The following is a 26,957-nucleotide window of genomic DNA, read 5'->3' as shown; positions in this document are numbered from 1 at the left end:
ATAGATTCCTCATCTCTAAACAACGCTCATCAGCCTTCATGGCCACCTGTCAGGGATGTAGTGCAAGTCAATCGATGGTGTGTGAACATACTAGAAGGGCCAGGAGGACCAGGAAGGCCAGGGGCTCCAGGTAATCCAGGGGAACCGGGGAATCCTTCAGAGCCAAAGCCTGGTATGCCTGCATTACCCTTCTCTCCCTTTGGACCAGGGGTCCCGGGAAAACCATTGGATCCGGGTCCACCTGCATATGTCACAGAAGAACAGAGGAGATGATCAGATTATGAAGCATTTGCATATAAACACACACACACACACACACACACACACACACACACACATGGATAAATCTTCTATTGTGGATGTTTCTCTTTGTACCTGAACCAAATCCACCAATCCCTGGCCGTCCTGGTGGTCCTGGGAACCCTGGAGGTCCCTGGTCACCACGGGCCCCAGGCAGGCCATTGTAACCTGGTTCACCTGGTGGTCCTGCAGCCAATCAGGAAAGACACTGTTGGCAAACGTACCTTCTACACATAAAGTCCAATCAGCCTGTCATTTATCCATGGATTAAATCACAGGTTTGGATTCTGTCTGTCGGAATTACCTTGAACAGTAGTGCCCAATTCACTCACATACGTTGGTGGTCCTGGTGGTCCGGGATCTCCCTGGTCTCCCTGTAAGATCCCAGACAAAATATTACATAAGAAAGAAACTATTGAGGCTTTACTTGTACGGGTACTCTTCTAATGTCTGCATGTAAATGAAAGGTGGGACCTGGTGATGCTTAGTTTATTGTTAGCGTAGCATGTGTCCCGTACACACACTCATCTTACCTTGGCTCCGATGTATCCAGGTTGGCCAGGGAATCCTGGGTTACCTCTGTATCCCTGTTTCATAATAAATCTGGGTTAATGTATTTTTACATTATGGTACTAATGTTTGGATGCTGACATTAAATTAAACATGTGTAGTGACTCAGAGATGTACCTGTTGCCCTGGAGCTCCAGGAGGCCCATTAAAACCAGGAGCACCCTGTTGGGTGGATTCAGAGACCACAGAAGAAGAAAAGAAAAAGTAAAAAAGTGATATATATTTGAAAGAAGAAGACAAGAAAACAATTTAACCATGGAAGAAAACTTCTGCGAAATTATCTCCACTAAGCACCATCAGCATCTCCACTTCCTGCAGTAAAATTAGAGAATACAGTCATCTGCCAGCTCTTACTCTTCCCCCCGGGTATCCAGGAATGCCTTTCTCTCCATATTCACCACGATAGCCAAAAGGTCCCTGGACATATGAAAAAAAAAAGGATGAGTTTTGGGTTTAAAAGTAGTAAAATTACCTCACATTACAGATAAACCAGCAGGAATTGTGCAAAAATGTCACTGAAAACTGAATTTGCTGGGGAAAAAAAAGAAATTCTTACAGGCCGTCCAGCAGTACCAGGAAATCCTCTCAACCCTTTTGGTCCAGGATTGCCCTTTGAGAAAAAAAGAGCGTGAGAAACATCTTTTTGCTGTAATCAAAATGATTTTGGATGACCTTGGCTCCATCAGATCCACCCCTGTGTGTGTGTGTGTGTGTGTGTGTGTGTGTGTGTGTGTGTGTGTGTGTTGTGTTACCTTATCTCCTTTGTAGATGGTGAGAGTTTGTTCACTCGTCAGTGACCCGTCGCCTGGAGTACCACTTGGTCCGGGAAGACCGACGTCACCCTGGAGTTCGAAAGACACATAACACACCGTCAGGCGACCAAGAGGATCCGTGGTGGTCGGTGGAGTGGAAAAACGAAGGAAGAATCTAATTTGCTTCGTCAACGCTCAAACCTGAAGGTCACTTTTGAGACAAATTTTCAGAGACTGTGAATTGTTACGCTACACCAAATTAACCAAAATATTTCACACCATTAAATGTTTTGGCTTCTTTAAGGCTTATTGTTGATGATGTTACAGATATTCAATATCCCTTGTCTCGTTCATGGGCGTTCTGCATGTTCCATCACATCTGAGTGTCATTTATCAGATGGGAATCAATGGCCCGCGTTTCATCGGATACGAGCCAGATTAGAATTCTCATGCAAGATGAGACAAATAAAGAAGTAAACAGCGTACCTTGTCTCCTCTCTCTCCTTGATATCCATCACTACGACTCCCCTGAAAACATGGATTACAGTTAGAGAGCGTAAACCTCTGCAAACACTTGCACAACCACAGTTTACTGACTTATAATATGCTGAAATAAATTAAAATTGAATTTAATGTTATACCTACCATTGGCCCCGGGGGACCGGGAGGACCGGGCTGACCCTAAATGTACATCACAAAGACAGAATGAATTTCACAGATACGTTGGAAACAGAATTGTAAATAATAAATCAGCTGACAGTCATTTCCAACAGAATAAAAACAGTGTTTAACATATTTACGTGCAAAGATTTACATCTTACTTTTGTAAATATGAAATTATTATCTCGGATTAATTCATTATACCGTATATATATATATATATATATATATATATATATATATATATATATATATATATATATATATATATATATATATATATATATATATTACAGAAATAGTGTTTTTTGCTCCCAAAATACTATAAATATTTTAAATATTCTGATTTATTTGTAGGGTACGCTGCATTGGACAGAATGAACTATTTTCCATTCTCTGTATTTAAAAAACAAATTTAGGGAAGTATTACAATCAGGACGATCGATCAGAATCTGTGTTTATTATTATTATTATTTTCTGATTATTAATGAATGTATATATTTACAGCATCACCAGCCACAAACCATCATCTCCATCATCTATTAAACAAGGTGCAGTCAGAGGAAGAGGAACAGATAAATGTTTACATACAGGGTATCCTTCAGGGCCTCTTGGACCTACAGAACCCAGTGGACCATCAGGACCTCTGATGCCCTGCAGAGAGATAAAAACAGGGATAATGTTCTTTATACAGTAATGTAAAAATAAAAAAACTATCAGGAAAATGCATGCAGTGCATTTTATTTATTTTCCTTTTTGTCCCTTTTACTTATAAGTCAACATGACTTTCTTTTCTCACTTCACCTTAGTGAAGTTCAATATACAGTATTTTGTACTTATAGCACATTTATGGAGCTCAACTGCAGAATGTTTTTAGGTTCATTTTTCATAAAGTTGTTGCATCTTATGGTGATGAAGTGAAATTCTTACTGGGTAACCATCGGGTCCTGGTAATCCTGGTAAGCTCTGAATGCACAAAGAAGAAAGAACAGACTGATGAAAATGTTTTTAAACAAGGCAGTCGGAGACTGCATCATCCCGCGACATCGTCATATTTTTGTGCCTCTTGGCTTCCTAAAAATGTTGCTTTTTGGTTTGTGATTATATCTCAACAGGTTTCAGAGATGTGTACCTAAAAAGGTATAATAGTGGAACTTTTAACCTTGACCTAGTTTTCTCAAGGCCAAGGTCATCATCTCATTTTCATTCCCTTTGCTGCCCGAGTAATGTGCTTTTTGTTTCATCTTTCTATCTGCAACAGTTGTAAAGATATTTGGTGGACGGACGACAGACGGACGGACACTGACAATTACAATATACTGTATCACTGCTTCACGGGATGTAAAAAGAGCCATTAATGTTACAACAGCACCATCTGCTGGCCATCTGCTGGGGGGTTCTGGCTTTTACATCTCTACCTCTGCTGAAAGAATTTCATCCTTTGGGATGAAATTCACGCCTCACCGTGATGCCACCTTCAAAGATGAATCGGGGATCTCCTTTCTGCCCTTTTAGCCCGGGGGGTCCCTGTTGAAAAAAAAAGACAGACTCAGCCCCTGTCTATCTGTTTGCCTTCTTTAAATGATGGGTTCAAACCTCTAAACTAATAAAAGAGGAAATAAAGTTAGTCCTTACAGGAGGACCACGGAGTCCGGGGACACCTGTGCCGTAGCCAGACGGGCCAGGATCTCCTCTGGTCCCGTTACAACCGTCCAGTCCTGGTGGTCCTCTGCTGCCATCCAGTCCAGGGTGACCCTGCAAAGACGATCAGAAGGGAATAATAACATTTAGTGACACCAAAGACACTTCTACAGGTTTAGAACATGGTTACACATTGTGTGTGTTGTGTTCTACTTACAGGTACTCCATCATTTCCTTGAAACCCTGGTACTCCCATAGGCCCCTGTGTAAACACATAATCCAAAGTGAACATAATGGACTTAAACAGCAATATCTGGCCACAGATCACTCAGTTTACACAGAATGGACTGAATGTTGTACATTTATCTTATCATGAAACACATTTTGCATTGACATCATCTCGTGAACGAGAAAATGGATGGATAGACAGATTTGAGTAGCCGTTGGGATCCGTAACACCCACCTTGTCTCCTTTGGGGCCAGATGGTCCTTTCAGTCCAAGGTGGCCTTTCTCTCCTTTTGGGCCCGCAGGACCCAGGCCCCCTCGTTGCCCTTCTGCTCCACTCCTCCCCACTTCACCGAGTGGCCCCGGACGGCCCTGATATAAATTTTTAAAAAATCCTCAGGGTCTCTGACATACATTTCATTACAAACAATAAAATCACAGATATCAGTAAATAAGTATTGAGAGATGCAGAACTGTTTGCTAGTTAGTCAAGATTTGCCTGCTGAGGTCATTGTGGATGTAGGGAAACAGATTCGTTAAGAAGCCACTTTGTCTTTTTTCTAAATATGAGAAGGGTAAAATCTCTAGATGGAAAAACCCAGAAGAATACCAAAACATATGCCTCCTGATCACAAACGTCAGAGGGATGGTGAGATGCTTTACGTCAGCATGCAGCAGCATCCGCACTCAGAGAACAGAATACTACAGTGGATTTAGTAACAACGATAGATGTTGTTTTAAAGGACAGACTTTTTGGGGCGTTTATAGGTGTTCAAAATAAAACTGTAATCCTTTTATAATGACATGATCGTGTCAGTGCCACTGATGATGGGATGCATTACTATTTTCAGCCACATGATGGCGGCAGAAACAACATCGGGCGTGCTTGTTCTGACTGAAACCCATTACACAAACACACACATTCGCAGAACAGCTTCGACTGCTGACAACCTGCCATTAACTTATATGTCAGGGAGGGAGGAGAGACTGACAGGTGTCGACATTCGGGGTCAAGGAAAGTCAAAGGATTTGGTTTTTTTAGAGTTGTCCGGGGTGAAATTTCTTAAATCAGATTTGGTTGGACTAAATATCACGATTCATTACTTTTGCTCGAATTTAAATCACAAAAAAACATTCTCATTCATCACTCATGCTCATATAGACCCTCAGACACACAAGATAATGTTATCTACGGAAGTAAAGCAGTGCTAAACAACATTTACAAGGTGTTTATGGATTTTCATGTAAATGCATATGTGTGCATAGGCATTTACATGAACAACATCCTTACCTTTAACTCTCCCCTCATCATTGTCCGTATTTCAATGTCAACTTCCCAAAGAAGTGTGCAAACATGGTGGCAGACTATATGGCACACACACATATCTACGTTCAGAGAAGTTGCACACCCTTAATTAGACTCGAGGCAAGAGTTCACACACCCCTCTATTAGATGCATACACACACACGATGCAAAAAGAAAGGTACTTTTTTCTTCCGCACCTGGTCGCATTCATCTATAAATGTTCTGCCTGCAGACACAGACCCATTCAGCTAGTAGAAGTAACTGATTTAGAATCAAGACACATGTTGGAGAAAGCTTAAAACACCAGCTAAAGACAATGTTTAACAGTGGATTTAGGTGGTGGGGTTAGATTGCGCTAATCAAGGAACTTTTGCCATTTACTGGCTAATGCTAAGCATTCTATCCAGTCTATCTCAGTTTGACATCACGAGGTGGTGCGTGTCTCCTTTTGCATGAAATTATACAGCGTTGGATGTGGGCATTTGGGATCAGAGAGGGTTTGCACAAATGGTGTGTAAGGATTTTACAACTCTTGTATTCTGAGCTCAATTTAAACCAGCATAAACTAAAAACCTTAGAACATCATCTGTGACTTGGATGATTAATGTAACTGACACATGCATGAGGTTCCTTCTCCTTCACAATACTTGGTTTCTAAAGCGACAATGTTCCTGGATTAATGTTGACCACGCCGTCACCCTGAGACTTCAGCGCCGCTCCCAGCCCATGTGGCCTTGAGGCAGGCGGTAATGACAAGGTTACACCGGGCAGAGGCCGCCTCGCCGGAGCTGTCTGGCTCGATCACACCTGGTTTCACCAGGAGAAAATATGTGGTGGTCCACTTTCTCTCACACTTCTCTCTCTCTTTCTTTTCAAACTTTGTCACCTCCAGCTTGATTCAGTTCTTTTCTTTATCCATCTCCACACCATCTGCCTGCCACCGCCTGTCAAGGATTGAGCGTTCCTGCAACCGGTTCAGGTGTATCTGTATCTGTACACACTGCGGTTGTGGCATCACATCATCTTGTGTTTGCAACATCATAATTTCAGTTCACAGGAGTCACTCAAATACTTTTTTTTGCCTGTCTGGTGTTACGTGAAGGTAAAAGGTGAAGGTAAAATGTGAGGTGTTAGCTGAGGTCAAATCCGACTAAAAATGACACCTAATCACACTTCACCACTGATGCATTGGCAATGAGGGACAAAGCTAAGAAATAGAGGCAAAATTCTAGTCTTTGACTATTTGAAGGTTTTTAAGCACCTCTGGATATTCCCAAACATGGCATGGAATTGCAGAGAAGATCAGAGAGCTGAGAGGAGATTAAAGAGGAGGAATGAAAAAGGGAAAAGGGGGAAATACCAATAAAGACAAAAAAGATTGTGAAGTTTTACTGAGCCACGAGGCTGCTTGGAAAATACCCACTAGGTGGCGATCTACACACAGGTCAAGTCTTCATTGACCTTGGTGTCTATGCCGTGAGTACTGTACAAAGATTAATCAACAAGTCAGTCATCAGAGCAGTGTTTAAAACACCAAGAATAAAATAATTTTCTGTTGCAAAATTTTTTTGAGATTTTCCACAGGTGCATTTAAAAAACAAAAAAAACCCAAATAGCTTAAATAACACTTGATATTAAAATTTGTTGAATCCTGAAAAAAAAAGATCAAAAGGCACTTTTTGTACTTGATTATATTGAATAAATTCCACATAAATCAACATTAAACTCTTTATGGAGCAGTGATTCATAAATTAATTCATGAATTTAAAAAAAACAGGATAAGGTGACGCAGCAACAGAATGTGACTCAATACAGTTTTAAAGAACCCAAATTGATTTGAGAAAGCATCATTTGTTTTATTCCCTTCCTTTTCTAATCTAAAATCTGAACTGGAGCCTTGAAGCTACTGCACCCGTCTGAAATGACTTGGATCAAAATGTGGGAAGAAGCGCCTTCGTCGGATCAAACACTTCATCCACGGTTTTATCGGTGAGCACTGAGGTATGTCGAGGTCGTAAGTTCTCAAGGATCTCATCCAGCGGTGCATGTGCACACATCAGAGCTGGTGCACCCTCCTGAGAAGGATTCTGCGCTAATGCTGATAGCTTCAAGGCTAGAGGCAACCAAGACCTCCATTTAAAGAAGGATATAAATAATTGCTGCAACATTTGTTTTGCTGTGACTCATCAGAAAATGTTTCACAGATTAAGACCAGACTTTCCATCGCCGTGAGACTGAGAACACGATGACGACATTTAGATTTATTGGCGAAAAGCTCCTCTCAACTAGCTAACGGCTAAATTTACCCTGTTTGCTGTTCAATGTCCAGCATGACTCTAAATATTTTAGTGTTTCTTCTTTCTTTTTGAGGGTTTATACTCCATATGGCTCACATGTGGTTTGCTCACATTATGCACTTGTGCAGTCATCAAACTATCCCTCTGCCAGGGTCTCCCGACATCCTTGCCAGTTGGCATCTATATGTGTTTGCACGCCCGCCCGTCGGGTCTCCAGACCTTCCATACTCATCACCTTCCAGCAGACTGGTCAGTTTGTAGGCTCAAATCCCCTCCAGCACAAAGGGCACAATGGGGCCTATTCTGGGACGCTAAGCTCTCTGGACTTACAGCTCCCATCAGCCCACATCACTTCCTGACCGAGGAGAGTGCTTGGACAGACAGATTCTAGCTACATGTAAAAACCAGTGTCCGTGTGTGTGTGTGTGTGTGTGTGTGTGTGTGTGAGGATTTGTCGGGATGCATTGTTTTGAGTAACGAGTGTGCTAGGGGGAAGATTTTAGCTGTCACACCACATACTCACTGGGCGACTCTGATGGGAGAAAGATGAAGGGGTGGGGGTGGCAACTGTTAGGTCTCTGGGTGCAAGTTTAACCAGCGGGGCAGTGTGATAACCCAATTACAGCTCGATCCACATGGAAACACACACACATGACTCGGCAGATCCTCAAAGGCCCTCGACAAAAAAGGCAAAACGATGTAACAAAAGGTCTCAAAGAACGAGACTCCTGATGCCGATAGAGATGAAACGAGTGAAAACACTGAACCAGAGTCCGCAGCTCCACCAGCGTCAACACAGACACCACCAGAGCAACTCTAGACGGGAATGTTTCGCCCGGTTTTCCCTCTCCTATCCCCGCCAGTGGTTGGGCCACTAACCCAAACACCCTTGTTTATCTCAGACATCGATGAGGAAGACAACAAAAGCAGGGCGGACGCAGACGCAAACACATGCTGGCATTTCAAGATGGACTTTCTAAGAAACTCGAAGAGAAATCACATCAAAAAGGCCGCATTTGTCACCAAACACAAAACTCTAAACCCAATTCTGTCAATTTGGCTCATATGGAGAATAAAAGTCATGCATATGTTTCTGAGGCTGATGCCTTCAACTCCCCTAAAGGTCAGGACTTGTGTCTCTAGTTTTCTCATCTTATGCTTTACTGACTGATTCCAATCCCTCCTGTCTGCGCCGACTCATCTGTTTGTGGCAATGACCGCCATTAAACAAACAGTCTGCTCTCTCCTTTCATCCAGGTGCTTTCCCCTCCCATAGGAACCCCATTAGCTGTGCCGTCCCACAGTGATGATGTCAAAAAAGCTGCAGCGTTTTCTCAGCCGTAGGACAGGAAGGGAGCAGGATAGGGATTGGCCATTTGAACATGAAACATTTTGAGCCTTAAAACCTACTTTTCTCAAACAAAGAGGCGAAATTTCCCACAAAATAGCGCTCAGGCTAAATGGAAACCTATAAATATAACTTTTATGACACTTTGACTAAATGGTGTAATTGGAGTGAAGAAAAAATTAGCCTGAGGAGACAACGGCGCAAACAGCAGATGTAATTAACACGTGAGGCGTCTTTAAACCTTCAAGACCTCCAGGAACTAATGTAGGGTTAAGGTGTTTGGTAAAAAACAAATGACTGCATTCCATTAGGAGTTCTCTCCTGTTCATTCATGCGGGAAAAAAAACAGAATTTAAGCTGTAGATTGTTGGATTGTTGTTGCTACATCTCTAAATCGGGGATTTGAGTAGTAAAAAAAAACCGTTCCTTTGTTGAGCAAACCAGAGATCAGAGTAGCACCCATATTAGAGATGCCATCTCCAGTTTGAGCTTCAGATGTGTGTTTTGGAAAGGAACCATCGAGACGGGAGGACAGAATAAAGTAAATGAGGGAGAAAAAGAAGCATCCCACATGGAGCGAACGAGGGGAGGGAGATGAGGGAGAGTAGTGAAGGAAGGAAAAGATGAATGTCTTTTTAGATGAGCTATCCCAATATGGTTTCACTTTTATTTCCCAGATGGGGTGAGATTCTTCAGTTCCATGCTGTTAATGCATCAAGTTCGTAGAAAAACCAAGCGGAAACTGAATGAAATCTGCTGTTTGTCATGATTTCATGTAATCCACTGAGACTCATCGTCACCGTGTTTTAAGTGTTTTGATTTTCAAGTTTTTCCAGGAAATGTGACACAAAGAAACTGCGGATGATTTAAATCATAATCAGCATCAACTACAGACGACCATAGCCGACATGATCTCATCTGGATCCAACTCTTGTTTTCCAAATTTAACTTTGTTGACAGGAGAAAAATGTGAAGACCAAACAGGAATACAACAAGTCTGACTCCATTCATTAGGGAACTCGAATATCTGGAGACAGATTCACCTCTCTTTGTTTAATCGCCAGACGAGACGCCATTGCGTTTCCCCATCGCCGCCAAAAAAAAAAAACAACAACCCGAGGAGAAGACAAGCTGAATCCAGCTGTGTTTAGTTAGTAGGGATTTAGATTCCTGCGCAGTTTGTCGTTGATCTAGTGATGCGCATACTTTCTCTATCAGTGTGTATGTCTGCATCGGCACTGTGGGACTCCTCTCCATTTCCATTTATCTCCTCTCTGGTCCTTCAAAACAGAAGTTTTTGTACTTATGTTTTGAAGTACAGCAGGTTTTCTCCCCTCCCGATATGATCTGATGCCCACCCAACCTGCAGGTTGAGACCCCACCGGCTGCGTAATGAGGGCCTACATCAGAACCATGAGTGACATCTTATTGTGTTGACTTGTTTAAGTAGTCCCACACACACACGCGCGCACACACACACACGCACGCACGCACACACACACACACACACACACACACACACACACACACACACACACACACACACACACACACACACACACACACACACACATATTATTGGTTATTCCAAAGAATTCTTAGCCTGTTAAAGGTGCTGAGCATCTGCATGTTTAACAGCTCATCACTAAGTTTCCATGATGAGCAGACAAGAGGAAAAAATGCCACAAATGATGGTGTGTATTTGTCTCAACTATTGGTGTGTGTGTGGAGTGGAAATGCCATAAATAACTGTGCCGACATCATGGCATCAAATCCTGAGAGCCTATAAAATCATAATAACTAGTTATGTACATTCCTGCACTTTGTATAAAAGTGTGTGTGTGCGTGTGTGTGCGTGAATGTGAGACAATAGATCACCCAGAAGGGATCTTATTCTTGCAAAGAGGAGAAACCTGTAAAATATCCAGTCAACTTCAGCTTGAAATTCAAAAACGAAGTATGCAAAACTTCATAAACATTATTTTATCGCAAACCTGTATGAAGTAACAATAAGAAAAATCATAATTAATTTAATAAAATTTCCAATTGCTCTACAAATAAAAATCCCCCCTGACTCTTATGTTCAATGAAAGAACACTGAATGCCCACCCACTAACGGATGATAGCAGATATTTGTTCTACACTTACACGCACCGTTCAGATGGTCCTCTTTTGGGACTTCACTGCGGTTCCTCAACTCGCCATGTGAGGGCAGTATTGTGCAGAAACTGAGGCGCCGCTCATGAGGCTTGTTTAGATTGACTTAAGTTTCAGCAGCTTTCCTTACATCTTCTTATTCTCTAGTTATCTATATATATATTTATTTTTTTTTAATTTCGCCTGTATTTGTAATAAGAAATACATTTTATAGAAGCCAATGGCTGAGGCAGGTGGAGAGTAAAGAAACAGGAGGGATTGTATAAAATCTGTCCATCTCTTTGTCTATGTTACTGGGGCTGTCCCAAACCTCCAGGCCCATCCTGACCATTGTGTTGGCTTTGACCTTTGACCTCTCCTAGACTAAACTCTGTCTGCTGAGTGGATATGAGTGTCAGGTGTGTGTTCAAAGCTGAATAGCATCCTTCCATCATTTCAGCACCGACTGAAAGACATGGAGGTTTGGTTTCATTAGTGGAGACATTTTGCACTAAGGGGTGTGTAAATTCTCACTCTACCACCATTTTATATGCCTGTGTGCGCATGTGTGTGTGTGCGTGCGTGTGTGTGTGTGTGTGTGTGTGTGTGTGTGTATGTGTATAGAGCGTCTAGAGAAAGAGAGACTGGTTAGAGATAAACTGAATGATAAGGAAAAGAGAAGAGACTTCAACCATCATGCTTGTCTCAGGGTGATTATCTATGTGCAATCTGAACCTGTGTGTGTGCATACGTGTACATGCACGTGTGTCTATGTGTGTGATTAAATATATAATCTTCCATCTGACAATATTGCTTTTGCTGTATGTCTTCTTCTTCTCTCCTCTTATTTACGGACGATTTCACAAGAAAAATGATCAGTCGATTTAGTCGCCTTTCAAGCATGACGGGCAACTAGAGGTCATTTGATCATTTTCTTCAGCCTTGCTGCGATCTAAGAAGCTTCATGCTTCATTTTTCATTCATTCTTCTCTGTCTGCTCCATCTTCCCACCATTCTTACTGCTGAGAATTTTCCCATTCAAAGGCAAAATGCAGTAACTTCTATTCACTTTTAAACCCATTCTGTCTTTTCTTCCCTCTTGCGTGTCGCACAGATCCACTGGATTGTCTGCAAAGGTTTGAGATCATGTTGCAAAAGGATGATTTGCTTTTAGTGTTTTAGCGGGGGGTTTTTTGTGTTCTGTAATGCCGTTACAGCAAAGCTCGTGATTACTGGAGAGTTTGACACTGTTTGGGCATCAATGAGTTTATTTAATGTAATATTTCTCTGGTATTTTTGCAGATGTTTTCACATATTGATCTCCTTTCTTTTCTCCCTGCTACTGTATGCTTAGTTTTCTCTATCTGCTTTGAGATTACAGGAATGATTGGTTGTTCTGTACAGATAGGAGATATCAGTAGATACTATCCTGTTTACTCATTTGTTAGTTGGTGCCTCTTTTATTCTTTCTCGTCTCTTTCCTTTAACTTGTTGATCCAGATGGAAGATTTCTGTCTTCTGTAATTTTTCTGCTTCAGGAAAAGTAGAGAAGCCATTCTCTCTTCTGCTCTGACATAAAGGCACTCTGCCAGTCTCTCTCTCTCTCTTCCTCTCTACCTGCCTCAGGATTAACGTAAAGGAATTCAGAGAAACAGTCTTTCATCAGGAGGCCCCTCCAAGGGGTTCCATCCTCCGTTTTCTTATCTTCTCATCCCACTGGGACACACAACTACTATCACGTTACCCCCATCGTGTTTTAAAAGGGGCGGCTGCTGCACTGTCTCGCTTTCTCTCTATTCATCCTTTATTCCTGCCTCCCCTTTGTTGTCTGGGATTGAGAGATTGAGAGAAAGAGAGATTGAGAGAGAGAAAGAGAGAAAGAGAGAGAAAGAGAAAGAGAGAGAGAGTCTTGTATTTTTTTTTATGTTTTTAGAAATACTGGTGGAAGAATCTCTTGGATCTTTATACAGACATGTCATCAACATTATGCAAAATTAATTATAATACTATTTATAACAAGTAAAAATACAGAAAAATCATTATTAAACGAGGTTTAAAGTTAAGCCACTAATTATACAGATTATACTATGTTTTATATGTCAAATACAGTGCGCCCACGCGCATTCGCACATCAACACTCGCGACTTCACCTTATCACGGATTTTTGGTAGGCAGTCACGTGATACCGTACGCTGACGGCATCCGGAAGTGCGCTACGTTCTGTGAGTCTCGAACTTCCGTGAGACAAAAAAAGTGCTTTAAACAGTCGATAAGATTGTGGGAAAAGGTAAGACAGATAGAAGGCGGTTTAATATCAGTACGGGGAGGGTTCAAAAACGTTTAAATTAACGTGAATAATAAGATAAGTTTGTCGTGATTCGCATGTGGTTCCTGGAACGCATTAACCGCGAGTAACGAAGGCACACTGTATTATATTATTCTGTCTAACTGATTAATTGTTGCATATTTGTATTTTTTGTTGAAATCAGTTGAAATAGTTGGTTCAAAACATCTGTTTTATACCTCAATAGTTTGGACAGATTCATCCACATGAAGCCAGATTCATCTCTGAATGTCTGAGTGAGCAGATGTTAAAGTCATACTTGGACTTGTATCGTATTACATCATCCATTATAAACATATTCGTGTAATGGAGTATACTGTTTTATATAGGAGGACATGTACTGCACTAAACATACAATATTAGGGTACAAGGAGGTCAAACTTGTGCTGTAGTACTCTAGTAACCCGACATTAGGCCATAGTCAACTCACTAATTTCTTATTTTGTTAGAAGAATTTAATTTTCCTTGAGGCCAGAGGTCAGATGATGTACTTAAGTGGTCTTTTGTTTTAGCTTCTGGATCCTGAAGTAATTAATTTACAGCCAGGCGGATCACGCCAGAGCAGAAGCATTCTGATTGGCTGACACTACCTTGGTACCAACAAGACTAGAAAAAGGCAGCCCCACCTCTGCTGTCTGTTTCTGATTGATACCGATCTGGTCAAAATTAAATAAAGACTCATCCATCCTGACCTCTTTGCAACTTGAAAAGCTCCAGTGTGCTGACCCAACCAAGACTTGATCACACACAGACCCTCCTGTCATCCCTAACACTGGCCTTTGACCCCGGGGGGTTTACCCTGTTGAGCGGATGTTATTGGGCTTAATGGGTCCAATATGACATAGATATTAAAGTTAAGAAAGTGAAAACATGTGAGGTGAAAATACTGAAGCCCTTGGGCTGTTAATAATGAAAGCCAACAGAAGGCGACACACACACACACCACCTGGATCGTGTGTTAAGGCCAGGAAAGCTGGGTCTTATCCAGGCTTTAGATTTTGATTTATTCACCTATCCATCTACACCTATGGTTAGAATATCTCCATCAGCTTTATGATATAGAAAGTTGACCAGAGGTGTGTGTGTTCCTCCAATTATTAACATTTGACTTTGATAACAGTTGATGTTGGTTTAAAAACGCTTTATTAAGATTTAGAGCCAACTCTTCAACAAAAAAATCCGCCTTTCTGTAACTGTGAAATAAATATTTTACAGTTTTATTCTAGAAACGTAGTTACTTATAGTTTTACATCATTCATAAAAAAATCTGCACCAAAACAATTTTTTCTTGTGTGTGACATTCTCTATCTGTGGATATCATTACCCATGATTGATGAGTTTATGAGATGAACTTCTGATCAACCCTATCATTTCTTCTTGAGCATGATTTGACCCTCTGTCCTGACAAGCAGTGGCAGAAAGAAAACGTTGCCCCTCAGGCGTCAACAAAGCAACACCAAAAATCACACATGGCTTTTAAAAACTGACAGTTACATTCTGCCAGAACTCAGCTGTGTCTGATTCAACTCGTTTTTTCTTTAACACAAAAGTTGGCAGAGTTTCCAGCTGGCATGCAAGATAATTTCTGTCGAACATCTTCTCAAATTTTACCAGACGAACTGAGAAAGGTGAGTGATTTTGATCCAAAGCAAACAAAGCAAGTTGGAGGAAGAATTAAAGTAAAATATTCATCTCAATGAAGGAATGTCTCATCTGGTATTTATCTGATGTCAGGCATTGCAGTGATGCCATAATATATGGTCTGTTTGTGACTCCAAATTACATGTTCCAGCAGTTTTTACAGAAACAATGCTGCAGGTGCAAGATGGCTGAACTTTCATTGAATTAGAAAAGAAAAATGTTTGGAATCATGTAAATATATCTTTATTATTAATACTGGAGCAATTACACATCAGCGCCGCCACAAATTCCCCCAAATTAGTTTTTTTAATGTGAACTAAAAACTCACATTTTCATTCATCTTTATATATATGGAGATATGGTGAATATTTTAATTACTATTATTATTGTTTGTTTTATCAGGCTTTATGTATTAAAAAAAACAAAAATGCTCCTTGAAAATCAACCAGTTCTCAACCACTTGTTACTGAATAATGGATTTTTATGGCTACCAACCAACCAAAAACTTATTTATTGTAGTTTTTAAATGACGCAATTTATATATTTGTCTGTCCTGCTCTGAAACTAAGATTTTCAAGTTTTTTTTAAATAATGTTATTTTTCCAAGTGCACAGCTGTTTGCAGCTATGACCATGAACGCACCTCACCTTTCTGACCTTTGAGTACAAAAGTAAAACTGAAAAGGGACAAATAAGCACCTTACGTCTTAAATATCTCCCAACAGAAAGAGGTAAAGAAGGTAATCTGTCCACAGCCGTGTCATTTAGGTTGAAGTTGCAGAAGTAGAGACATTACCTGAGCTATATCATTTACCTACAGCTACACGGGTGTAATGTGGCAGTCGTCACTGTGTTATTTAGCTAAACTAGCGTATAGTAGAAAGGCTATAATTCTGTGTCAGACAGTAATTGTTGTTTGGATACAGGCTGAAAGAGACCAAACCCCAGGTAGTCTGGTTTTAGCCAGAGGTGAACACACAAAGGTCTCACCTGAAGGCCATTTCACATAAAGGCAGAATTTTGGGAATTTTATTAATAAAATAGAACACAAAAAACCCCCAACCCAAAATGTTAAAAAAAAAAAAAAAAAAAGACAGACCAACAGATGTGTGTTAGAGTGGTGATATTATTATCTACATTATCACCTGTCTGAGGCTCTGTGTTTGAGAGTCCATAAAATCAAGAGAAGTCCACCCATTTATTTACTACCTCAACAGCTCTGACCTGATGAAGATGAAGCATTTATGGGTGCTAGTTAATGTAGGAATGTTTACGAAGGCTGTATATACTGACATATAAAACATCTTGAAACTTTCCACTTAACCATCACCTTAAGTGATAAATCAGAGAATGGGACGACCCCATCTGTCAGCACACAACTGTGATCAGCTGACAGGGTGAAAGCATGTGTATGTAAGTACGGGTATCATTTAAAAGTACATTTGTCAGAAAAGTTTTATGTAACAGTTGCTTTTTAATTATAAAGGTGATTATTTGTAATTTATGTACATTATAAAAAGAAAGGCCTGAAGAATGTGTTGACAAATTAAACTATTTTTAAGTAAACCCTTGCTATGCTTAGACCACGGTGAAACATAATTATAGTCAAAATCCGTAACAAAGTAGCCAAGCAGAAACTATCCTGTGAGGTAATAATACCAGACATGTAGAAGGAGACTAAGACATCACCAAATCTACTGAAGAAAGAGTAACACTAAATGCTATTCAAACCAGCAGTTTTGCTGATCGCCAGCAGGGGGCGACTCCACTGGAAAATATATCAGATTACGTTTATGAGTAAAACACCCTACTAAATTATGACCTATTATTTCAACAAGTGGATTCAAGACTTCTTCAACAGACAACAATATTAATTTTGTACTTTATCTTTTGATCCTCTAGGTCAATTATGGTAATTATACCCACTTGATATACTTCAGTAGAGTTTGAAGGTCGGACCTTCAATTGTGGTGTTTCTGAGCAATGATTACGAGCAGATCGTAAAGGATGTGAACTATTTATAAACCAATGATGCCCCAATTTACAGTTACTCTTTGACAAGGAAATCATCTCCAAGTCTATTTTCAACACTATTTTACCATCGGTAAAAAACGACGGCTGACGTTAACTTCTCGGTATGATGACAGGAAAATGAGTTCATTGCCTAAAGACGCCATTTCATGTTTGTGTGGTTTGATTCACTCCCTGAAGAAATAACTAAACGATCTAAAGATTGTTGTTGGGGCTGTTGAAACACGTATGACACACCTCATGCTGTAAGGCTATATGTTAAATAGCGATCATATCTGCGTGTAGCTGTGTGATCAAAAGAAAGTTTTAAAAATGCAGTGACACCTCATTAGGATATCATCAATTTGAAATGAAAGGACTTCTCTAATCTGTCTCTGCGTGTACTACTTCCAAATAATGGAATGCAATGGTTAATTACAAAAGAATGCAAACAGTAAATCTACTAAGTAGGCAGTAATTTTATTTGTACTTTGATTTATATTTGTATTTTCAAACTTTTCTTGTGGTTCTATTAAAATTATTTGCTCAGTGCTATTTGGCAGTTTCTGAATGAGTGAAACATACCTAATTGGGCTCATTATGTTTCATTAGTATTATGTTTCAGGCTTTGGAGAATGTCCCGTTTGGGAGTTGGGTTTCTGCTCTTTGCAGATGACATGATTCTTTTGTCTTCACCAGGTGATGACCTTCAGCATATCCTGGATGAATGTGAAGGCTTTCATCATCGGAGTATGCTCTCCAAGCAAGAAGTCATCGTCCTCCAGCCAAAATCAGTGGAAAAGGAGCCAAACCAAAAGGAATGGATGTAAATTTACTAGTCAACCCATGTTACAACCCTGACCCATAATCGTGATCTGGTGTCAAGAAGAATTGCTAATGCAAGCAACCAACGTTAGCGTTCCCTGAAGTCTTTGAGATTGGGCAAAGATTTTGGTTATCTGGAGTAGATCATTCCATAATACTGCTGAATGAATCACACTATCACCTTCATGTCCCATTGTGGTTCCCTTAATGTTGTGAAAGTAAAACATAAAGTTGTGATTTTTGTAGAAAAATAAAAGCCGTGGGACCTCAAAGGACTTGCATGTATTAACTGAGATGCGCAAATCATGTTTTTTGGAAACAGGAACAAAATAAATCTCGATGGAATCATGCAGATGAGGAATGACTCACCCTGCTGCCTTTCTCCGGGTTGCACTTGCATCCTCTGCTACAGTCCTGTCCTGCACATGGTTCGTTAGGATCGGTGCCCTGCGGGAATAAAATCAGACAGAGATTACCGACATCGTCCTTGAAATAAATGTGGTGAGCGGCTGTACCATAGCAGACATTCTGGCGTTTTTCCTATTCACGTTTGAAAATTGTGGTCGCACTTTGCTTTTTAATTATCAAGCCTGAAGAATAATTGGCAGAGAGTAGAACCCTTCATGAATTTAAAAAAAAATAATATTAGAACAGGAGACACTGAGGTTAACACACCATGACTCATGTGGGGTACAACAAATCCTAATATTTGCACACATAGGAAGTCGGCAGATTTACAGTAATTGGAAAGAGACAATTTATTTAAACTAAGTTCAGGGAAAAGATCAGATCCTGTCTGAGCTGATTCTGGATGTTCTAGTTAAAAAACAGCATCTACAAATGATCTAATATCAAACATTTGTTCTGATGTTCTCCAGGTTAAAAAAAAACCCCAACATCCCATTTGTGCAGATCTGAATGTTTTAAAGTGTTCATTGCAGACTTACGCTGTTATTTTCTGTTTTCTATCAGGGAACAGGTGAGTTTGTGTACCGCCGTTCATACCTATCTCTTTTTCTCAGCTTTTGTTTAGTTACGGACACAAACCAGCCTTCAACACAACCAGAAACGAACCCGTGAGCTGACAGTATTAGCAGATAAGGAAATCCCATTAGTCTGTGTCGGTGGTACTAAACCTTTTCAAGCAAATGACCTTTTCAAAAATCACTACTATAAATAAGTCTATTCTTAATGTAACGCAACCTGTGGGACTTTGTTTTTCAGGTCAACCATGAACAAGAGGCTCACGACTCCATATACGGTAAACTGATGATATAAAAATAAATGCAAAAGCCAAGGGGAGTAATCCATTTTTAAGTCATAAATTTGTGAATGTTCAAAAATTCTTTGACATTCAAATGACAAATTTATGAGAAAACTTTTTTTTTTTTTTAAATCAAGTAACCAGATGTTTCACTTTGTCTAAATCTTTTCCTTTTATTTGGCCTCTATTAAAACCCATCTAAGGCTGAGCGAACAAACTCCACATCGTCGTACATTTGTTGCTCCTAAACTCCAAATGAACTCCAGATTAACCTTTTGGTACTCAGGGTGGCATTCCTGAGATATCTGACAAACATGCCGTGCTTTCACAGTCTAAGGCAGAGTGAGTTTTTAATAAGCTGACATTTGAGTGGCATAAGCTCATATATGTGTAGCTCTTATAATTTCAAAAACACCCCATGCCATCTATTCACTTCTTCATTGTCCAGGTGGGAGGTGATGGTCAGGAGAGAGTGTTTTACGTTTTATCTGTCCGTTTCTATGTCTTAAATACTGTGAGAGAGTCTAAGCTGAGTATAAGTAGCTAATTATCACCTCCATATGAACATGGGAGCAAATGCCTCATGTGAGTCCACGGTTTGGGGGTCTTTATAGGGCAAGCTCAAAGGCCATGGCTGGCATTTCAATATGATTAGTGGATGAAAGGTTGCTGGTGGGGCGGATAGACATGAAGGAGATGGGGACACGAAGGACAAAAGAGTGTTGACTGGGGGGTGATGGGGATTCCGAGGACAGGGTGAGGTGGGGAGGCCAGGGAATGTATTCGTTCATGAGACCACCGTCTGTGAGCGTTAATATCCAAAATAATCGAGGTCGGGGACCCTCTGGGACCCCTGTAAGCGATCGTCAGCTAGTCTAGTAGAGCAGCCTGGGAAAGGCTAGAGTCGTGTGGGGTCATCTGATGGATGTAAATACCTACATATTCCACTCATACCAGTCAGGGCTGAGATTAACAAAATCTTTTTTTTTTCTTGCCACCTTATGACACACAGCAGACCTCAAGGGCAACCAATCCTTCACATTTGACTTGTGAAGTGTAAAATCATAACCGCATTTCTTTCTTTTAGCTCTGTATTTTGGTTTCCACCACATCATGAAGGAAATATCTGTTCTTTTATGGAAATATCCATATGAGACAGAACATTTCTAGGTGAGGAAATTGTAAGGTAACCACCAGTGGATGTACTACCAACTACCACCGGCTTGAGAAGGCAGGATCAGTGAACAACAGAGAGAAAGAGGAGAGAGCGCGCTTGGCACAGACCAGGGAGCGAAGGAGGGTAAAGGTCAGCAGCGCCGGTCCCGCTTTCTTCCCTCTGATCTCTTCAACTCCTCTAATCACAGTGACAGAAGGAGGGCAAGAGAGGGAGAGAGATAGCAGGGAAACAGCAACATTTGGGCTAATGGAGGGAGAAAGGAAGGCAGGAAGAGGAGGGGAAAGAAAGGGGCAGAAAAGGAGGGAGAGGAGCTCAAGTTGAAGTTGGCTGAGGATGAAGCTAAAAATAGAAACATATAAGGTTTTTACAGCATTAAGAAAAAATAAAAAAAAAATAAAACGGGCTGACAGAATTTAGAAGAAAACCAAATGGGATTTTTAGGTGGTTTAAAAATTATTTAAATGAAAGCACTGACAAGTGGTAAAAAAAAGTTCTCTACTGAAATTACTATTTCGTTTTACTTGGGCGGGGACGAGATGTGCATTGACTCTTCTTCAGATCTGGTCACAACCAGAACTGACAGGTGATGTGAGAAAACACACGCTAAGCCAACGCTATGAGCGATGAGGGATGAATGACGCAGCGTTACAGAGGAGGAAATGGCCTGATGTGATCCATAAAGAATCATCTAAGGTAAATAAACACATAGAGCCCTTGAAACAGGTACATACAGTAGATGTATACTGTTCTTCAGCAGTAGGAATAGTTTTAGTTGCAGGAAATTGTACATTTTTGGGGGGGGATGTCGCCACAGACAGTAATAAAAGTATAAAGTATTTCAACCAACATCCACCTTACCTCACCTGGCCTTTACTGTTTCACTCCTGTCATCATCACTATTCCAGAATGTCATGATATTTTTGGATGTATCTATTCCGATTTAATAAATCCATATAGTTTAATTGCATTTAATATTTTTACAGGAAAAAAATGTACACCACATCTTGTTTAATATGATGTTAGTACAACCCCCTCCTCACTCTGGCCACTAGAGGGCTGTGTCACATGAACATACAAGTCTGTTATTGGGCCAATCACCACATTGCTTTAAGATGTTATTGCCTGACACTTTTAGTGCGAAAAATATGCTGTGCAATTTGACTGAATTGACCTTTTATGTTCAGGTGAGAGCCTTACTAGGGTAAAGGAATGTAAAGCCGCTACAGGATTAGACATGTGCAACTTTAAGATAAGGCCCACCGGAGAAAAAGCACAATGCTCATAATTTGCATCATTAGCCAACATAACGTGACGGAACAGGCACATTCCCGATTGTCTGCATGAATTCAAAGCCGTGTTCAGCCTTTCTCCCACTCCGTCATCCTGGCATTACCCGGCTAATGTTCCCAATCAATCTCTGCTGTTTGCTCATACTTTACTATCCAAACACTTTCCTGTACGCACGTTTATTTTAAAAGCCATCTGTAATACCTGTCTGTTTAACGCCTCAGCTCTCCATTCGATTGGCAGCTCACGGCCAGCGACTGACGTCTGGACTTGCCTTCTCATTCCTAAAGGACCTGCTGATGTTATCCCGGATGAACGTTGAGTCTAAAGCAACCCTAAAGTATGATACACAATTTGTGTAATTATGGCTGAGAGCATGATGTGACAGGTCGGCTGGTTTGTTTTTAAAAAAGAAATGAGATAAAGCTTTAAACGCTTTGTTTGTTGTGGAATTCCTCACGTTTAACATGATGGTGGTTGTGGGATTGTGGGGGTAACACTGCTAGAATCGCCCTGTTAAAAGCTAGAAAGTCCACGGCATTGGCTTCACTCTTTCAATGAAATAGAAACTATAAGTTATTCAAATTTATTGCTAAATATACCAGAAATGAAGACTTGTCTTTAAGAGATTCTTATGACCAAAAACCTTTCAGGGACTTTTTCCAGATTTGAGTCAAATTCATGATCTTCACCACGATTAAAAGTTAATTACTGACATGAGTAATAACCCGTCAGAGTGGTAACCAATCAGTGACCCCCCCCCCAAAAAAAATAAAACAATATAACAATATCAACCTGAGGCTATTTTAAATAAGCCTCCAAGAAAAACATTGCCAAAGGTTCCATGAAACTGTGCAACCTTAAGAAAAGGTTGTGGAATGTGGGAAACTAGTCTGTTAGGATTTGGAATCGAGCTCATTCCTGCACGTGGCTACTTTGGCTCAACTAACAGTTCATTAATTCGTTCATCTTCTTGAAGATGAGATGATCTTAATTACCTCTCTGAAGTCATGGGTCATAGGATTCTGCTGGAGCCTATCCAAACTATGGCTATGAGCGAGAGGTGGGAAACACCCCGAATGATGTGCCGGCTTATTTCTGGTCCACATGATAGACAGGTAACCATCCATACTCACCCGTACAGACAATATGGATTGACCAGTGGATTTAAATGTGATGATTTTGGTGGTGGAGGATCCACACAGTCAAGGGAAGAACATGTAGATGTAGATTCTGTTTAAGGAAATTAATTTCCTTAAACATTACTAACATTACTAATCCATTACTAACTGGTCCCATGTAATCATGGATCCATATTGCCTAAAAAAAAAAAAAAAACTCTCAATAAAATGGCAGCATGTGGAGTTTGTGTGAGCAGTGCTGATCGTGCAGCCTTCCATCCCCACAAAGTACTGCAGGAATCCGTTGAATCCACAACATGTCCATCAGAATGTCATCACATGGTGACAATCAATGGGAGCACACATTTTTGTCCGACATACGTCGGTCAAACTGCCATTGGACAAAAACCAAACAATGATTACTTGAAGTAGATGCCCTGATGGTTCATAATAACAAACCTGAACGACGTGCACTGACTGACAGTGACAAAAAGGCTTTTAAATTTCACCTTCATCTGAACCTGACTTTGAGGAATAAGTTCAAGGGGAGAAACTAGGAATGGGATGTTTAGGCAAATAAAGGAAGGCAAAGAGATAAGGGAAACTTATCTCTTTGCCTTCCTTGTTTTGTCTTCTCTTCATCCTCCTGTTTCTTCCTCAGCCTCGCTACATCTCTCCCTCATCGCCTTTCCACTCTGGTCCATCTGTGACCTTGACATTCGCTGCAGGAGACTCGCCAGCTGTGTTTGGATCTCCAGTGCTTCGGTTTACATCTGTTTATTCCACGCTCTGCGTGTGCGTCTACGGCGAATGCACAACACAACGGCCCATGCACACTTTGTATACTTGTACACAAGTTCACAAGCGTTTCCGTCTGCACTCCCCCCGAATCGGGCCACCCAGCTGGAGGCAGCTCATCTATAGCTTAGGCCAGACAGCGGAAATTAGTGATGCTAGAAGTGACCGAAACAGGACACGAAGCAGACGGCAGATACGGCCGAAGGCTGCAAATGTACATTAAGTAAACACACTGTTGATTGCAGCAAGATGACATATATGATGATCAGATCTTGAGAAATACAGTTCAGAACTTCAACTGAACAACATAAAAACTGATGTTTTGCAATAACTTCATCCTTTTCTGTTTAGCTTTTCAGTATTTTCTTCCATCTACATCTGGGATATTGAGATTTTCGATCCACTGGATTTCACAAGAAATCAGAACCTGTCTTTGTCGAAGTCTATTCATCTTAAGGAAATGACTACAGTCAAATAATGTTGTATGCATCGATGCTACCAGAAAAGCTGATGGAAATAACAATCTGAAATTAAATAGAAACAGATTTGAGTCTTAAAATTCTAGTTAAGTACATTAAAAAATATAAAATACAAAGTCTAATCTAAAGTCTATGCATTTTGGGTTTTACGAAACCAGAAATCTCTTCTCCATTTCTCAATCTCTAATCCGGGCAATGTTTTAAGCCACTAATGTTAAAACCCAACGTGCAGCATTGTGTGGATTTCCTGGAAAGTAAACTAAGATTCAGGGAGCTATAAGCTCCTTCTAGGGGCCACATCTCTCCTGACACTGAGGCCAGACAGAAACACACAAACAACAATGTCAGCACAGGTAAAATTTCCATCTAAGTCTTTCAAACTGAATGGGGAACAGTGAATGAAAATGAGAACGCAAAACTAATCCAAACTTGCAAAAGAACGAACGCCAAACCAAATCAAACCTTTTCACCATCAATTACTTTGGCAATCGTGGATGTAGATTCTGATAAATTGCACGTCCATACAAAATAAATTAAAGTTACTGCACTCACAATATGTTTAGAGGCTAGTCTTTCTTTTTGCATTTTGAGCAATACCTCCTTATCATTATCACTTATGACTAAAAATAAATTTAGTCCCAGTTCAGAATCGAAGTGTCACATCCGTTCATAACACCTGCACAGACAGAGATACTGTCACAACTAACACCATTTTGACCTCATGGGGGGAGGGGGGGTCCCATGATTTCCACACCCACTTCTAGAATTACAATCCAGAGCCAAAGCTCAATCTGACATCGTCAAAATATGAACTTCCTGAAGCGGTTTGGTTTCTCTCATAAATCGACCTTCAGCGCAGGATGTTGACGTGAAATTGACCTGAACCACTAATTATAGAACAGTATGACACTTGTGAAGAGCAAGCAGGGTCAGAAAACACTAGATAGGACTGTTGGTGACATAATTAAAACCATTCTTGACTTGTATCCGACATAAATAGTATAAAAAAGTGGGGAAAAAATGGGAGTTTCATATTTAAACTAAACACAAGCTGAAGCAAGAAGACAGTTTTTTGTTACATGCAACAATACAGCTGGGATTCCCCGAGTCCTGCTGTCACCTGTGGATATAGTTAATCATCATTTTATGATCCACGTTGCTGACAGATTTTCTTCATTTATCTGATCATCCTCCACCACCTTGCAGCTCAGACAAATACAAAGAACCTTTAAGTCTCATCTTACCATCCAGCTACCGACTGGCAAACGGGCACAAACAACCAGCAACAGGCCGCTTCACGCCGAATTCATGATGTCATCCGCCAGTAACAAAATGATTCCAAAGACCGTGCATGCAGCAGAAAATCTGTAGTCGATGCAAATAAAACAAAAAAAATTGCAAGCTGCTGTCCAGACAAGGATGCAGACACCACAGAAGAAGAATGCGGTGTCAAGACATGAAACGTATACTTAGGTGTAAATCAGTCATTAATTACAGACCGACAACAGTTGGGACTGGCACTAAGGAAATGTCAAGGAAAGACTCTTTCTTCTTCTTTTATTTCGGTAACTGTCCTGTTCCAACTTGTCAAATTCAACAAAGTGGAAACTTTAGTGATGGCTCAACTGAGTCAAACTAATCTAACTTTGGCCCTGAAGACAGAGATCAAGAGATGAAAAAAAAAAAAAAATCAAAATGAAACGTTATAAATGAATAACAGAAGTAATAAAGGAAAGACATGAAAATTCAGGCATTTTATGTCACTGAAGACATTCATTTTAGGCAGTTGGTTAAACATGTGCATCGATTATACCTAAAGGGAAAGTTAAGTCGGTAAAAGATAGTTAGAAAAAGAAAGTTTTATTTTATTTTGGCAGGAAATAAACTATTATTGCTATCACCAACAACGATGTGAGAACATTTTATTATAAGCAACAAAAATTTTAGGTCCAAGAAAAACATCTTCTGTTACAGCATTTGGATCCATTCAGCGACTGTTTGTTTCATTGTGGAGATGATTCCTCACTACTTTGTGAGCGTTGATTGAGCAAACTTTATGTATGACCACAAAATGTTTAGACAGTTGGATAAATTAACCAGCTGACCAGCAAGACATATGACGCCAAAGACAATATTTAAAATACACTTTAAGACTATAATACTGGAGGATTAGTGTGGCCTAATGCTTACATCAGCTGGTGAGCATGAACAAAGACAAACAGTGTAGTAAACATGGAATTAACATGTCACTGCCTCCAGAGCTGCTTGAATTAATATCAGGCAGGAGAGAGAGAGCAGCGTTCAAGACTCAAACCGCCTCATTTTTACAGACAACTAACTAAAAATCTTTTAGTTTTTAAAAACCTGAAACACCGGAGACATTCCCAACGGCATCTGCATTTGTTGCTAGTTAGAAATGGTTCACTCTAAAAGCAAAAAAAGCGATTTGCCATGTTACGAAAAAAGATACATAAAAAAATTAAAAAGATATATTCATTTTTTTCTTGGGTCATGACTTGATATGTGACATATTGTCTAAAACAAATATAAATAAATAATAAATACATTTATTTCAATATTTATTTAAATAATTATTTATTTTATTTAAATATAAATAAATAAATAAATAAATACAACTAAAAATGCATGACAGATGTTGAATAAGACATGATAAGATGATTTTAACCTTCCCATGATTTCATTTTAGGCCCAGTGAGAGTTTTTGAGTCGCACAAACGCTGAGACATCCTGAGAAGACAAATGAACCCTGAGACAC

General features: G+C 40.2%; 1 protein-coding gene across 3 annotated transcripts in view; it reads right to left on the bottom strand.

Moving 5' to 3' along the window:
• The window catches only part of col4a6 (collagen, type IV, alpha 6), an 83,683-nt gene that overhangs the window by 17,313 nt on the left and 39,413 nt on the right, over positions 1 to 26,957 (bottom strand). For all 3 annotated transcript variants that reach the window (XM_068307867.1, XM_068307868.1, XM_068307869.1), the window contains exons 4-20: positions 18,425 to 18,502; positions 4,387 to 4,521; positions 4,141 to 4,185; positions 3,918 to 4,037; positions 3,747 to 3,809; positions 3,213 to 3,248; positions 2,874 to 2,936; positions 2,268 to 2,303; positions 2,109 to 2,150; positions 1,623 to 1,712; positions 1,427 to 1,480; positions 1,225 to 1,287; positions 988 to 1,032; positions 834 to 887; positions 605 to 674; positions 376 to 486; positions 92 to 241 (exon numbers count right to left, since the gene is read on the bottom strand). In XM_068307867.1, coding sequence (XP_068163968.1) covers positions 92 to 241; positions 376 to 486; positions 605 to 674; positions 834 to 887; positions 988 to 1,032; positions 1,225 to 1,287; positions 1,427 to 1,480; positions 1,623 to 1,712; positions 2,109 to 2,150; positions 2,268 to 2,303; positions 2,874 to 2,936; positions 3,213 to 3,248; positions 3,747 to 3,809; positions 3,918 to 4,037; positions 4,141 to 4,185; positions 4,387 to 4,521; positions 18,425 to 18,502 — 1,255 coding nt within the window. The remainder of the gene's footprint in view (positions 1 to 91; positions 242 to 375; positions 487 to 604; positions 675 to 833; positions 888 to 987; positions 1,033 to 1,224; positions 1,288 to 1,426; positions 1,481 to 1,622; positions 1,713 to 2,108; positions 2,151 to 2,267; positions 2,304 to 2,873; positions 2,937 to 3,212; positions 3,249 to 3,746; positions 3,810 to 3,917; positions 4,038 to 4,140; positions 4,186 to 4,386; positions 4,522 to 18,424; positions 18,503 to 26,957) is intronic.

The sequence above is a fragment of the Antennarius striatus genome, chromosome 23 (assembly GCF_040054535.1).
Source record: "Antennarius striatus isolate MH-2024 chromosome 23, ASM4005453v1, whole genome shotgun sequence".
Taxonomy (NCBI): Eukaryota; Metazoa; Chordata; class Actinopteri; order Lophiiformes; family Antennariidae; genus Antennarius; species Antennarius striatus.
This window is presented reverse-complemented; position numbering and strand designations above follow the sequence as displayed.